At 46.1% G+C, this 15,875-nt stretch overlaps 1 protein-coding gene across 3 annotated transcripts in view; it reads right to left on the bottom strand.

Moving 5' to 3' along the window:
- Positions 1 to 439: 439 nt before the first annotated feature.
- Positions 440 to 15,875, bottom strand: part of LOC142580183 (large ribosomal subunit protein mL53-like) — a 56,963-nt gene continuing 41,527 nt past the window's right edge. For all 3 annotated transcript variants that reach the window (XM_075691063.1, XM_075691064.1, XM_075691066.1), the window contains exons 2-3: positions 8,152 to 8,264; positions 440 to 729 (exon numbers count right to left, since the gene is read on the bottom strand). In XM_075691063.1, the coding sequence (XP_075547178.1) occupies positions 629 to 729; positions 8,152 to 8,264 (214 nt within the window). In that variant the 3' untranslated portion in view covers positions 440 to 628. The remainder of the gene's footprint in view (positions 730 to 8,151; positions 8,265 to 15,875) is intronic.

The raw sequence follows: 15,875 nt of genomic DNA, 5'->3' as shown, positions 1-15,875 counted from the left end.
TGACAATGAGCATCCAGGGAGGCTGTGTGCATTGCTGACCTACGACAAGGGCCTCTCAAATTTAGTGCTGCGATGAGAAAAATGTCTGAACTGGAGTGGAGACTGTGAAAAAATAGTGTAAGGTACGTAGCATAGTACGTATATTTGCAATTACCTGTAAGTACCCTACTTTGGCTAATAAAAGACAGGTGCGAAGACTTTGCACCGTTATATTCTTCAAGACAGCAGTCACGGTCAGGTAGGTCTTCGGTGTTCACAAAGAACTTTAATAGCAAGTTGCCGCAGCAGGTTGTTGTTCTTTTTAAAATGCTCGTCAAAGACCTCTGCGCCCACTGTGTGCCTTTTGGCGCATCAAACACTTAACAGATGTTTTCGGACATGAAAGGGACTACAAGCAACGTCCAAAAGCTACAAATCCTAGAGAGAAAAGACACCGACGTTGAGCCACATATTTTATTATTCGACGGGGTGCAGGGTGACAAAGCGCGATAGGAGAAAGGCGACGAGGCAGGTGGCGAGCACGAAGCAGGTGGCGAATATGTAGAAGGTCTCCTCGTCAAAGAGGTCCCGGAAAGCGGGCACCTGGCTGTACGCACGCAGGAACAGTTCCGCCTGGGGCGTCAACTTGTCACTGTCCGCCTTGACCATGGCCTGCCAGACGGCCCACCGCTTGCAGCACTTCCAGGCAGCTCAGGTGGTTGCACCGAACCACGGCTTGACGACCGTCCACTGCGGGCATTCGATTGCTAAAGCGTCGTTCATGCACCTTGCCTTGCCACCCTTGCTACAAAAGCTCGCAACAGGGCAGTGTCAAAATTACTTTTATTCAGGCTTTCCCACACCCACCCACGCCTTTTGGCACCACATTGCATGTCGAAACTATTGAATGGTTATAAGTGGATCTATGATGAAGGACACAAGTTTACGAAAGAAAAAAGGCGAGAAGTACAGCGAGTCGTTTTCTGGGAATTTAGTTTCAACTGAGAAGGGTCAAGGAATGACTAGAGGCAATCAGGCGAGCACACAGGCCTACATGGGCTACAATGCAAGGAACCTGGCGAGGTCATGTATCTCAGATTGCTGCCCGGGCGATCTTTAGTTTATTCCTATTTTTGTCCGCTTTGGCTGCCAGTGCAATGAAAATGAGAAGGGTCGCAGGGTGCAAATCGTGCGAGCCCTATCAGTCTTAACACTCTCGATCGGACTGCTGCAGCCAATGACAGCGCTGATAGCGTGGCACATAGCAAACCCGGCCTCGCCACTCCGATCGTCCCAATACTCAAACCTTACTTTAACACTCTGACAACAGCAGGGGCAAGTTCACCGACTGTAACATGGGGTTGCCATCTATCTAGACCTATTTACATCGTTTGTGGTTTGTAGTTTACCCCAAACAATAACCAAGGTCGATGTTCACTTTACACAGCTGAATGAGAAGGGTCGCAGGGTGCAAATCGTGCGAGCCCTATCAGTCTTAACACTCTCGATCGGACTGCTGCAGCCAATGACAGCGCTGATAGCGTGGCACATAGCAAACCCGGCCTCGCCACTCCGATCGTCCCAATACTCAAACCTTACTTTAACACTCTGACAACAGCAGGGGCAAGTTCACCGACTGTAACATGGGGTTGCCATCTATCTAGACCTATTTACATCGTTTGTGGTTTGTAGTTTACCCCAAACAATAACCAAGGTCGATGTTCACTTTACACAGCTCTATTGGTGCATCGTGGCACGTAGCACGTGTGATTGCTTTTGAATTTCATCTTGCACAAAAACAGGTAATCAAGCCTACTGGCCGCCACAAAGAAAGCAAGCAAATGTGCTACCGTCGCGCCGCCGCCGGTTACTCCGATACTCTTCACTGATGGTGGCGGAGTGGCATGACAGTCTATGGAACTTGCGAATAGGACTGGCCTTTGGATCCAGGGCCGGCGGACCTTGCGATCAGTCCGCAGCTCATAATAAAACGTCTGTATTCGTCGACACTATCATCGTCTGCACATTTATGTCACTCATAAGTGACAGTGCAATTAGTTTTACTGGCGCCGTTGGCAGCGATGACAAAACACGCTAGCCAGGGAAGCCACTTCACATGGGCAATTGCTGACCACTTGCAAGTCGAAATCATGCCAATGATTTTACTATTTCGTGCAATGTTTTCTAACATGCAGACTTTCGAGGTCACTTTACGAGTTATTTCATGTCAGAAACAAATTGTAGCGAATTTTTGTGCCGCCGTCAGCGGCACAAGTGGCCAGCATCTCGACCAGGGAGAGAAAAAAAGCACCGGGACGATCGGAGTAGCGAGGCTTGCTTGCCAGCCCCACCCCGCCGGGTTTGCTATGTGCCACGCTATCAGCGCTGTCATTGGCTGCAGCGGTCCGATCGATGCGGCACTTGTTTGAACTAAGCCCCTCCATACATGTTTTCAAAAGAGCATGGATGGAGGGGATTTTCATTACTTTTCGAAGTGAGATCAGGATGCCTTAGAACATGCACTTATAAAGCGAGATATAAGAAGGAAGAGGAAGCATGTGCCTGTTGTGGTGAAGGAACATGTATTATAATGTCAAAATATCTGCCCAGCGGTCGATTTAAGAATCACTGGCCTCCTTGAAGCCGTTGGGTTCAGCAAGAGCAGGAGGAAAGTAAACATGTCCACAACAGAGATTAGTAAGAGGCGACAGGAAGATTGTTGGGAGTAGGGAAATGACAAAACGGAGGCACACAGAAACAAAGTTCACGAAAGGGGTTCCGAAACTTTGGTTATGGGAATTCATTGTGGGTTTTGTTTTTCCCTTTTCTTTTTTTAACATTGGTAGGACATTAGGCAATCAAAATAACAAGAGCATATGGTGGCGCAACAGTGCAGTTTGTAAGCTTCACTTTGAGCAGCGCTACAGCATTTGGTTACTGTGCTTCGATTATGTGACCTCCGTAGGGCCTGTGTTCATCTCTGCCCCTGAACCGAGCAGAAGGTGCCTGAAGGTCAAGGCGATCACCTCTGACACCACTGAGGCACGAAGTGCACGAGTGGTTCTCGTGAGCATACTAAAGAATGCAGGTGTGTAGCCCGTCTCTCCAAGCAAAGTCATGGATTCCAAAGCCACTGAAAGTGGTTTACTTTTTCTTCCAACAGCTTGCACTGTCTTCCCACTGTATTCTGTTAGTGAAGTTCCAGCCCAAGCAAGTGGATGCTTGCTTATGACAAAGCTTTCTATAATAAATTGTTTTTATGAATAAACAAGATCATTCTTTGTACACAGTGCAATGCTCGTACACTACACTCAAAATTCTAAGGTTGTTGAGCCCCTCATAACATCGAAAACAAGTCATTTTTAAACAGTGCATTGCCTGTATAAGGAAAACACCATTTACCAACATTCTTCTGACAAGATAATGTTCACAGCACGACAGCTATTTGAGGTACCGCTAACTTCAGATGACACGGATAATGATGCCAAGATTATTAAGCTCCACTGTACCGATCAGTCAGTTTTTTTTTTTTTCTGTATTTTTCATATTTTCCAGCAATCGTCCTGACTTCAAGCCAAGAAATGATTTGCCCTATCTCTCAAGGGCGTTTATGGAGTAGGCATTCTATGCTTTGACGTTTCAGTCATCAAGCATTACGAAAACATGTACTAGACATGAATGACAGGCACAAAGTAAGCTGCATCAAACAGAGCGCCAGGAAGCGTCAGAAGTGCATAGCCATGCAGGAAGGAAAGAAATCTAGGAGGGAGCGTCACATGATTCTGCTAGCCTCAGCAAGTAAACCTTCTCTGAAGCCGCCCCTCCCGCTGTCCAGGGGCTTGTACACGGTGCCTTTTGGGTAGGAATAGGCCCACATGGTTGCTGGACCATTCGTGATTGTTTGGTACGTGGTAACCCAGCCTGAAGTCAAAGGTACGAAGGCACGTAGGAAGTATAACATGTGGGTTTCTGGTATTGCATGCGTCGTTCATTTCAAATGCAGTGCCTTGAAACATGGAGAAAGACTCAGGAGCCAGACCCACGGCAACATAATGTTCAAAGCACCACTTGCGCTTACCACTGCCGTTTGTCAGCACTATCACCTCAAAACCTGTCCAGGGTATGCCCGATGCAGCTTGGTCTACTGTTTCGTCAAATCAGCTGTTGTGTACCATAAACTGTGGTGCGTATTATCGTGCTAATTTTTGTTCTGCTGTCTTGCACCTATACAGGATGAGATGAGATGTTATGAGGGATAGTTATTTGTCGCGTTGTTCATAAGTAAAAGGTCCTGCCGTGTGTCTTTCATTGTGAAATAAATAAATAGCATTAGCCTGCACTCCGAAATCATCGCCTTTTCTTGAGATTTACGTGCACTATTTTGTAAGATAGTGTAGTGCAACATCGTTACGCTGCGGAAACACGCACGCCTATTGAGTTCTCGCCAGTCTGTTGAGAGGTAGACTGCACGAGCAGAACGGCAGCATCTACTGGGACTGTCTGCCTTACCTATGGGCCGGCACGGCCTTAAATATGCTCAGGTGCCTTGCCATATGCCTTGCCAATCTCTCATTGGGCGAAAGATGAGATGAATTTTTTTCACACGGGAAAGCAGTTGCTGTGGACCTTGGATGCTTGCTTGATTGCCTCTCCATGTTTACAGGGGCAAAAAACATTGTTTCCCAAAAAATGCCCCCAAACATGATGAATTGCCATAGGAAGGGCAGCTTGGTTGCCTTCACACATTTGCAAGATTAAAGGTTTCCTCGTTTCCCTGAAACCGCCCTGAAGTGCAACCAGTTGTCCTTGAGGTGGTCCTCCCGGTTTGTTGAGCCCAATGCCAATCACACGACGCTTCCATTTGCTACAGCCTTGGCTGCTGCTTGAACGGCTAGCCACATGGTGGTTTGGTGCGACTGACATAGCACAGACTCCACTGCCTCACACACTTGAATTCCTTCACTAGCCTTGGCGTGGGATTGCCATGTCTACCATGTGCACAAATTCCGAAACCCCCTCAGCAGAACCAACCAAAGCGAGCCGACTAAATCTACCGCTTGCCTATCACGTGGGGGCCTATTTCCCATCATCCCATTCCTCAAAATTTTTTATGACTAGGCTTCAAGATTGTAACATGACGCTCCCTCTTAGTTTTTTCTTTCCTCCATGCGTATAGCATTTCCTGCGTGCGGCGTGCCTTCAGTAGTGAACAACTGCAGCGCCGCCGCTACAGTCGCCGTAAAACATGCCAGGCGCGGTTGCGCCACTCAACAGTTGTACACTCTATCGTGGCGAAGTGTTTCCTCAGTTGTTTACAGGCCCTGTCCATTGATGTCGATGTTGCAAGGTGCTGCCTTCTGCGGCTGGCTGCGCGCACATACTTTAAAGTTAATTTAAATATGTTCTAAGCTATATTTGCCGTTTATATTTGCAGACGATGTGTGTGTGTGTCCACATAAATTGATCTCACAAGTTAACTCGACTTCAAAATTTTGTGTCGGTACTCCTTCAATGTATAAGCATGATCGAAATTTCGGACACCTTAAGGCATGCCGTTTAATCATTCTGAACCGTCTGCATAACTACGTGCCAATTTGACCACCAAGTTGAGTAAAAATGGCGATATTTTGGCTGTGATACGCTGCTGGCATTGCCATGGCATGGTCATCAGCCATGTTGACGACACCTCCTCAAAATTGAAGCTAGCAAAGCCTAGTTAATCCAGCACAGACTGCACCCCAAACTGTAGGGCAAGCAAACCCTGGCAAAGCATTTGTGAGTCCCGCGGTGTTGGTTCTGTGCATCTGGCATTTGTTCACTCATGTGTTAATAGCAACAAGGTCTCGGCGACTTAACATTGTTTAAACGACGGTGACTCTACCCTCGATGTCTGCAAGGTCAATGACTGTTTCTAAAAAAAGCCAGTCATCATTCAGCTACGATAGCGTGGTCAACTTCTGGAACGCAATTTCGTAGCAATGCATTCCACTCGATTCGATGTGCCACCCTTATCGTCCGTTCATGGCCGGCTGAAAAGGCATCGCCACAACATCGAAATCCTGTTATGTGGCTGAAGAGTCGGTGCATGCATTGATTGTATTTTCATCTATCTGTGGCAACAGCATGACAATGGTAGAGATTGACGGACTGAGTAGACATGGACTGACCAGATCATAGGCAAACGTACGTGTGTGCAGAAACGCGTTGACAAACTTTAGCTTTATTTTTGAACAATCCCTTTTAGAATACTTTTACTACATTTCACGTGACTAGCACCAGACACGTCAATGGACAATATCCATTGTAGCACAGTGCCAATGCTGTCGTTCGCAAATGCAAATGCGTCTGAGAGAGTTTTGGCAGTGCGCAGTTACCGAACGATAAGTGCAGCAATACTCTGCTGGCTGAGCACTGCGCATGCGCACACTTTACGGAAAGACTTTTTGTACGGCATACTAGATGGTAAGGAGTCGTTCAGGCTTGTCTCGCATCGTGTTTTATGAGCTGAGCCGCACCAAGCCAAAAAATAGTGAGAAACTGGCATCGGCCACAGAGTCCACACCATGCATGTGTGCATCTCGCATGCTTTTTTTCACCGTGATAGGGCCAAGGCACAAGTTAACTTTAATTCACCTTCTGAGACGTGACGAAGTGGCAGCAAGTACGACAGTCCTTCTATGGAAGGTAAACTTGAGCTGAACTGAACTTGTGGTACCATTGGTAACAGAATGAGAAAAAAAAAAGAATATTAAAAAAAGCTAAAATAATAAAAAAAAACAGAAAACACGGCAAAAAACTTCGGGTTGGTGGTGTCATCTAGTAACGCAGAGTTTACTTGTAGGGGAAGCAGAGATACCTATATTCTACTTATGTGCTGGTGTAAAGTGTCGGCAGTGGTGGAATTTACAACAAACAGTTCTTTTTTTATATATTTCTTAGACAAAAGCACTTATGTAAAAAAGGAATGTTTTACGCATTGTAGGACAGTGTCACATAATGTCGCTACCGGCCTTGTGACTGGCGTCTACACTTGCCGTAATCCAAGATTTCCATAAAGAATAATGTCTATTTTCTAGTATTTGCCAAAATGAATATTTTGAGCTCAGCACATAATTATTGTATTCTATAAGGCCTGAATGTTAGCCACTATCATCATTATAATGTTACCCTATGCATCGAGCCGCATATATAGCTAAAACATCTTCGGTCATCGTCGTAGGTTAGTACGGAACAGTAATACCGTACCATATAGCACACTTACCGTACTGTAATATGACACTGCTAAAACTCTCTAGTGAGGCGAAATTCCCCAAACGTGATCGTATTCCAAAAGTAGTCATCCGAGAATGCAGCAAATTTTTTTAACCACTCGTGAAATAGTCACTTGTGTTTTGGTAAATTTGGATGTTTCAGACTCCTGATTATTTGGACTTTTAGGCAGTTCATGTCCAGCCTGAATTATCAGTCGGCAACAAGATAACGCAAAGTTTTATTTATTAAGCTGCTTCAGTCATGCAACATAGCAGAGTGTGGGTGTAGGCCTGCTGGTGATGCATAATTTGGAAAGTTACCACAAAGAATACAAGAGACTTGAAGAAAGGGACAACATGAGACGGTGCATGCTATGCATGTCTGCAGCCCACTGCAGGTAGAGACGTATTGCACAGTCGCTATGTTTGGTCCACTTAAGCACAAAATTGTGTTTTTTATGGAGATGGCACAGGAAATCTTGTTAGGCAAAATTTGGCACAGGCATGCAAGCACTGCATATACTAGTAGTAGGCAGGCATATACTAGCTCATATACTAGCAGTGACTACATTGGTTATTCAGCTAAGCTGCACAGCACTCCATGATGTTAATCCACAAAATTTCGAGAAAAAGCAACTGCAAGTACCGACGAAACACAGAAAAAGCGACAGCACAGACAGCAGCGTGCTGTATCAAACCAGAAGTCGCTGCAAAAGACCCCACACCTCACAATCCCTTGCGAGAATGTTTTTGTTATTCGCTTATTACTCCTTGGTATTCTGGATAACTTTGGCTACAACAACATTCACTGAAGCTCTGCACATGTATCTACACTGCCATCAAAAGTGGCCTGCAAGTACACAGACCAATCACTAGAGCAACAAAGATCCCTGGGCTTGGCAGCAGCAAGGTGCCTACTTACAGAGTGCAATCTCAATGGTAGGTTCTGATCGGTCGCACAACACTTCCGTCTTGACGGCACACTCAGGGTTGGTCAACCGCACTCGTGATGTACTCACGTGGAATAGGAAGTCCCTGCACAGAAAGTACTTTTCCTTAAGACAACATTTTCATAGATACACTACTTGCTTTGCTGCCAGACAGGCATCACCGTCAGCCTATTTTTATGACCACTGCAGAACGACCACCTCTCCCAGCCATCTTCAATTACCCTCGTCTTGCGCTATCCAATTTCAACTTGTGATGCAAATTTCATAATTTCATTCCCCACCCAATTTTCTGTCATCCTCAATTGCACTTCCTTTCTTTGGCATTCGTTCTGTAGCTCTAATGGTCCACCGGCTACCTGTCCTACGTATTACATGGCCTCCCCAGCTTCATTTCTTTCTTTGATTGTCAATTAGATTATCAGCTGTCCCCGTTTCCTCTCAAATTCACACTGCTCTCTTCCTGTCTCTTAACATTACACTTAACATTTTTCATTCCATCACTTTCTCCATGGTCTTTAACTCGTTCTTGAGCTTCTTTATTAATGTACACGTTTCAGGCCCTTATGTTAGCACCGGTAGAATGCAATGATTGTACACTTCTCCTTTCGATGACAGTGGTAAGGATTTGGTAATGCCTGCTGTATGCACTCAAACCTGTTTTTATTCGTCTGTAAATTTCCTTCTCGTGATCAGGGTCCCCTGTGAGTAATTGAACTGAATAACCGTACCCCCACACAGACTTTAGAGGCTGACTGGCGATCATGAATTCTCTTTCCCTAGCCAGGCTATTGAACATTACCTTTTTCTTGAGCATATTAATCTTCAACCCTACTCTCATGCTTTCTCAAACAGGTATACATGTACTGCCCTTCAGTGGCCCCACAAGGCTTTGGCAAGCTTGTTTTCTGTAATAGTGTTGAAAATAAAGTGGTATTAAGTATTACTTCAAGCAGGGGGCTATACTCATCTGCAACATTTAGGTCACCGTTAGGCTAAACAAGGTTGGCACATGAAAAAATATAGTGGCAAAGGCAACAAAATGACAATTATAACACAAATGGCAAGAATAAATTTTCATAGATTACCTAAAGCAGAACAGCAATGAAGCCAGTCGAGTCAAAAACGAGTGGGAAACAACTTATAGGGGCTCCGAACCACTTTTTATCGAAGTGAAGGCATTTGAAGTGAAAATAGGCTATTTCAGAAATACTTTGCCGCAAAAAGTACTTCCATGCATTCAGTAGAAGCGGAATTATTGGCAGTCAAACACGGCCTCCACTGTGCTCCTGTTCCTTCTTCAATGCCTTGCACTGCAAAGGTTACGGCCCAGTGAAGCGTGCGCACAATGCTCCGCCTTCTTAATGTCACCGTGGCGCCCAGTTCAAATTTCATTTTGGAGACGCCATCACTTCCGCCTTTGGTGTCTACAACGGGCTAAACATAAGCCAAACACGGTTGTCCTCAGAAAGCCGCTGTGCACTTAGCCAGTGGACTCGTGGCGGCACTCCATGACGGCCACGATATCTACATCATGTAGCCGCCCGCAGCTTGATGTCAGCTATCAGCCGATGGCAACTGTCTAAGGGGATGAAGAGATAAACCGTCCAGAAGACAGTGAGGACAGGGCCTTCTGATGAAAAGAGCGTATTTGAGAGAAAGGTGACTTCGCAATCCGCTTGCGAGCTCCACGCACCACGTACGACTGCAAAGCTTAGCTGAAATGTTCGCAGCAGCATATGGTACCCACAGACCAATCCTGAGGGGTGGTTCAGGGGCCCCTTCAGGTGGCATTACTAAATAAAGAAAAGAAAAACATCTTGGAGCCCTGCGTCACTTCACACATCACTGAACACTAGTGTGGAATTTCAGCACCCTCTACGAATGGCAGCAAACACAGTGTGCATTAACACGGATAAGAGCTCATGCATAGTGTTAACTCTGCATATGCACCGTAAATCATGTGTTAGCTAGAAAAATTTCACCAGAACCCATCACCTCACAATGACTGTCAACGGTAATGCATTAGCATTGAGCCAATATAGCAACACATTGTAGTGCCACCATTGAAACGGGTTATATATAAGGTGTGTACTGCAGCACGACTCCTCTTTCACCCTTCCCTAAAAATAATTGGTGGCATCTAGCGCTGCCGCTACGAAGCCTGCACATGGTCTCCAAATGCATGGCGCAGTGGTGCGTGCGAACGCTAGTGGCATGCAGCAGCTGGGCTTCTCTGTCGTGTTTCCTTCAAGTCCGCGTGTAGACTCCAAGACAAGAATGGTGTGCCGGTGCCTGCAAACGTTGAAAATTGTTCTCTCGCTTGTCGCGCACTCAGTGGCACATACTCAGTGACCCAAGTTGGCGAGAGGTTCATTGAAGAGCGACACATAGGCACTTACCCAATGCGTTTGTGGCACAGCCTGCTAATTTGTCAGGTTGCTATCCTTGAGGAACCCTTGTGAGATGGGCTCCCAATTCCACTCGGCAATGAAGAAATTTAAGGAATTTTTATTGCCATTGAAGAGAGGCACATTCCCATTGGCACGTGCCTAGTTACCCACGTTGGCGTCAGAGACGTTTATTGAAGAGCGGCACACACCTACTGGCACATACCCAGAGACCCAAGTTGGCCTCAGAGAGGTTCTTGGAGTCTAGCACAGTGGTGCATACACAGTGACCCAAGTCAGTGTCAAAGAGTCTCTTCAAACAGCAGTACCTACCGGTTCCCACGTATATAGTGACCCGTGTTGGCATGAAAGAGGTTCGTTGAAGAGCGGCATGTATGTACAAACTGCCACATGCTCAGTGACCGATGTTGGTCCGATGGTTGGTTTCAAACTCTGTTACCTGTGCACTGCAGCCCAATGCGCTGCCCATTCGACCACGAACTACCCAGTGACCCACTAGACAGGAAAATGGATAGATACAAACAAACATACATACCGTACTTACACAAGTGTAAGTCGACCTATCTTTTTAATTTGAAAATCTCAAGTGGGGGGTCGACTTACAATCAAAATCAAAACATGGCACTGCCAAAAAAGCGAGACCAACAAGATATCAGGGGAGCTACAATGTAGTTACAATTTTATGTTTGCTCTATGGCCCTACCCGTAGCTTTTCGCTATCCTGTGTGTTTGTTCGCTTTTCGGAAGGGTTTTGAAATATTTTTGAGTTTTACAGTGTACACAACACTGTAACAACACTGGGAGGGGGGGGGGGGGTCAGTGGTTGATGGAAGTGCTGCTGTTCCATTCGCGGTGGCACCCTCAGAAAGGCGGCGCTTGCGGGCAGTATCAATAGTTCATGGAAGAGCAGACACCGCTCACATGCTTCTTTTTACCTGTATTCAATTTGACTTATTCGATTCGATTTGATTATTCGATTTGACTGCCGGCTACATGCTACTATTATGCTTCCTTAGTCTAAGAGTGCTTCCAGGCCCACTAAACATTCGACGCTCATTTACAGCAGCATTCAAGAGGGCTGCCATCGTTTACGTCGAAGAAACAAATCACTATGAAGCGGGCTGCAAGTTCAATGTTTCTGAACGGGTGGTGCGGGAGTGGCAACTGCAGCGAAGCAAAATTTTCACCTGTGGCGGCGAGAGAAGAATTTCCCACGGGCCGAAGTCTGGACACTTTTCGTAGCTGTAGGCCAAGCTTGCGGTGAACGTCGCTGAAATGCGTGATTGGTCCCTGCCAGTGAAGTGCGACGTGGTCATGAAACAAGCTTGGATCTTCACCTTTTAAGGACCTGCTCCGCCATGAGTACGAGTGGCTGGTGGCAGAAGACCGCGAACTTACGCCAACTGGATCTGTCAAAAAAGCCTCCCTGACGGCTACATGTGGTTGGGTGCATTTGGCGTGGGCTGCTGTTCGACAAGATGTCATAGTGCTGTCGTTTGCCAAATGTGGAATTTCGCTGGACGATGATGCGCTGTGGGACCATAGCAGCGATGACGATGGCAGCACTAGTGAGGACAATGGCACAAGTGAAGACGAGTAGTCCAGTGACCATGTCAGCTACTAATAAATTTTCGTTATCAAATGCGCCCTCGGGTATGCTCTTATTTTTTTTTTTTTTCCTGTCACACGCGAAAGGGGGCGCAACTTACATTCGAGTCGACTTACAATCGTGTAAATACGGTAGACACATAGAAACATATACATAGCCCCCGTAAAGTGCGTAAAGTACCCCAAGAATACTAGGGCATTAAGAAGTTATGAAGATCCAATGCACATATGGAAACTTTTGCGAAGTGAAGCTTTTATGTAGCAGTTAATGAAATGCTTTGTGATTGTTCATATTCTGCATGCAGTGTTTTGCAGCACGGCAACTATGCACCGGCCTGACAAGACTCCCTCCATGCGACCCCCACAACTGTCTGGAATCGGCTCACTATGCTATGACACTGGCAAACCACTTTACTGTGGTCTACAGTCACTTTTCTTGGCATGAAACGAACAGAGCAGACATGCCAAACACCAGTGAATTAGGCATAGAACTCTTTGCTTTAATCATGCACTTGGAGGTGCGTACTTGTTGCAGTGGGGATATACATACATATATATATATATTTTTTTTTTCCCTTCCGTAGAGAACAGAGTGGGCCACAGACACATATGTAGGGGCAGTACACGAGACTACACACATGATTAGTTTTACAAACCACTGTGTTAGCTATTTGGCAGCAGCCATGCTCAGCAAAGTTTGGGAGGGTTTGCAAAGAAAGCTTCACTTTACAACACATATAGTAGCGGGCAGCACACATTGTGGCCTTCTTCAAGTAAATATATTCAGGCAGTGACAGGGAGCGCTGGTGGCCAGAAGTAACAAGAAAGAAGAACAGCACCTAGCAGCTGTACCCCCATCATCAACATCATAAACCTATTTTAGGCCCAATGCACGATGAAGGCGTCTCCCTCCGATCTCCAATTACCCACACTACGCCAACCAATTCCAACATGTGCCTGCCAATTTATTAATTTCATCACCCCACCTAGTCTTTTGCCATCCTCGACTGCGTATTACCAACGCATTACATGACCTGCCCAGCTCCATTTCTTCCCCTTAATGTAGATTAGAATATTGGCTATGCCCGTTTGCTCTCTGATCCCCACCGTTCTTTCCGTCTCTTAACATTATTCCTCCCATTCTTCGTTCCATCGCTCTTTGTGCAGTTCTTAACTTGTTTTCGAGCTTCTTTGTCAGTTTTCAAGTTTCTGCCCCATATGTAAGCACTGGTAGAATGAATTGACTGTACACCTTTCTTTTTCGTGATAATGGCAAGCTTCCCATAAGGGTCTGAGTATGTTTGCCGTATGCGCTCCAACCCAATTTTATTGTTCTGTAAATTTCTTTCTCATGATAAGAGTCCCCTGTGAGTAATTGTCCTAGGTAAATGCATTCCTTCGCATACTCTAGAGGCTGACTAGCGATCCTGAACTCTTGCTCCCTTGCCAGGCTATTGATCATTATCTTTGTTCTCTGCATATTAATCTTCAACCCCACTCTCACACTCTCTCTGCAAAGGTCCTCAACCATTTTTTGTAACTCATCGCCAGTGTTGCTGAATAGGTCAATGTCATCTGCAAACCGAAGGTTGCCGAAATATTCGCCGTTGATCCTTAACCCTAAGCCGTCCCAACTTAATAGCTTGAATACTTCTTCCTAGCATGCAGTGAATAACATTGGAGAGATTGTGTAGTAGGTATCTTCCTACTTTTCCTGCGAAGAATTAGGGTAGCTGTAGAATTTTTGTAGATATTTTCCAAGATATTTATGTAAGTCACCTCTACTTCTTGATTACATAGTGCCTCTATAACTGCTGGTATCTCTACTGAATCAAATGCCTTTTCGTAATGTATGAAAACCATGTAGACAGTTAGATTGTACTCTGCTGATTTCTCGATTACCTGATTGATTACATGGATGTGATCTATTGTGCAGTATCCTTCTGAAGCCAGCCTGTTCCCTTGGTTGACTTCGCATCCAGACTGGTTCACTTGTATTAAGTTTTCTCGTACTTGCTGTTGGCAAGCCATCTGCTGATTTTTCCTTGGGCGTGATGCAGTCTATTTTCGTCCTAATCTGGTAACCTAGCAAACGTTCTGCCGGTGACTTGCCATCCTCCCAGAGTGTTCGACGGTACCTGAGCAAAAAACAATCCAACCGTGTTTTCAAGTCCTTTCCCAGATTTTTCTTTAGTCGTTCCTTGACTGTGTGCACCACTTTTTTGGCTAACCCATTAGATTGTGGGTGACAGGGTGCTGTTGTGAGTTGTATCTTGTTACGTGCCAGGAACTCGCGGAAGACAATGCCCGCAAGTTGTGGTCCATTGTCAGACACGAACATTTTTGGAAGTCCAAACTGTGTAAATATCAAGCTTAGTGCTCTGACCGTGGTTTCCGACGTGGCAACCTTCAGTGGATCCGCTACAATCCACTTTGTTTCCGAGTCTACAATGACCAAGACCATGTGTCGATCCAATGGACCTGCAAAATCATTGTCCAGACGGCTCTATTTTTCTGCGGTCGCCCGCGACGTCGCCGGTACCTGTACAGGTGGCATCACGGAAGCCTGCACACAAACATAGCATGATCTCACCAGTCACTCAATCTCCGAGTCTAGTCCCGGGTACCTAAATAGCGTTCTGGCTGTGTTCTTCATGGAAAGCATACCGGGATGAGTTTCACGTAGCAGGCTTAGTGCACGTCTTCTTGCCACCAAGGGTAAAACAATGCGATGCCCCCAATATACCAAACTGTCACTTACGGCCAGTTCCATCCTTCTGTTGAAATACAGCCGGTAGTCCTCGTGATCCTGTGGGCGAAACAGCAGCCACCCCTTTAAAATCTATTGTCTGACCTGTTGAAGAGTGGTGTCTTGACCGGTCACTTGTTTCACCTCTCAGGCACATATTGTCGTTCCTTCCAGGCCTTGGGAAAACAAAACGTACTCCTATGCTCCGTGATGGCGATTTCGGGGCTCTGTAGCCGGCAGTGGCAATCAGCTGAAGGCATCGGCATCTGAATGCTCACTGCCCTTACGGTACTGCAACGCATAGCTGTAGTTGCCGAGGAACAAGGCCCAATGCTGAATTCTGGTGACCGCCGGTGGTGGTATCGCCTTCCTTGGATTGAACAAACCAGTCAGAGGTTTGTGGTCCCTCACTAGGATGAACTGATGTCCGTACAGGTAGTGCTTAAACCATGCAACGCCAAACACGAGTGCTAGAGCCTCTTATACCAGCTACGAGTAATTACATTCTGCCCTTGTGAGCTTCCTGGAGAGGAACCCAAAAGGAACACCATTGATGCGGTGGGACAAGACGGCTCCATTCCAACTGGTGACGCATCGGACTCAAGCTGCAACGGCTTATCAGGATCAAAATGGGCCAGGAAATTGGAAGCCTCCATTGCCTCCTTAACTTGCCAACAACATTCTTTGTGTTCCTGCTTTCACTGCCACTTGGCTCCATTCGCGAGAAGGGTGTAGTGGGGAGCCAGCAAGGTGGCTAGATTCAGCAGGAACTTGCCGTAATAATTTACAAGATCTAAGAAGGCTTTCAGCTCGCTCACCGAAGTGGGTTCTGGCGCTTCGAGAACGGTCTTTATGTTCTCGTCCTTCGGCAGCAGTCCGTTAGCGTCAATATGATGGCCAAGAAATGTGACTTCGCTTTGCCGAAATTTGC

The sequence above is a fragment of the Dermacentor variabilis genome, chromosome 4, assembly GCF_050947875.1.
Source record: "Dermacentor variabilis isolate Ectoservices chromosome 4, ASM5094787v1, whole genome shotgun sequence".
Taxonomy (NCBI): Eukaryota; Metazoa; Arthropoda; class Arachnida; order Ixodida; family Ixodidae; genus Dermacentor; species Dermacentor variabilis.
This window is presented reverse-complemented; position numbering and strand designations above follow the sequence as displayed.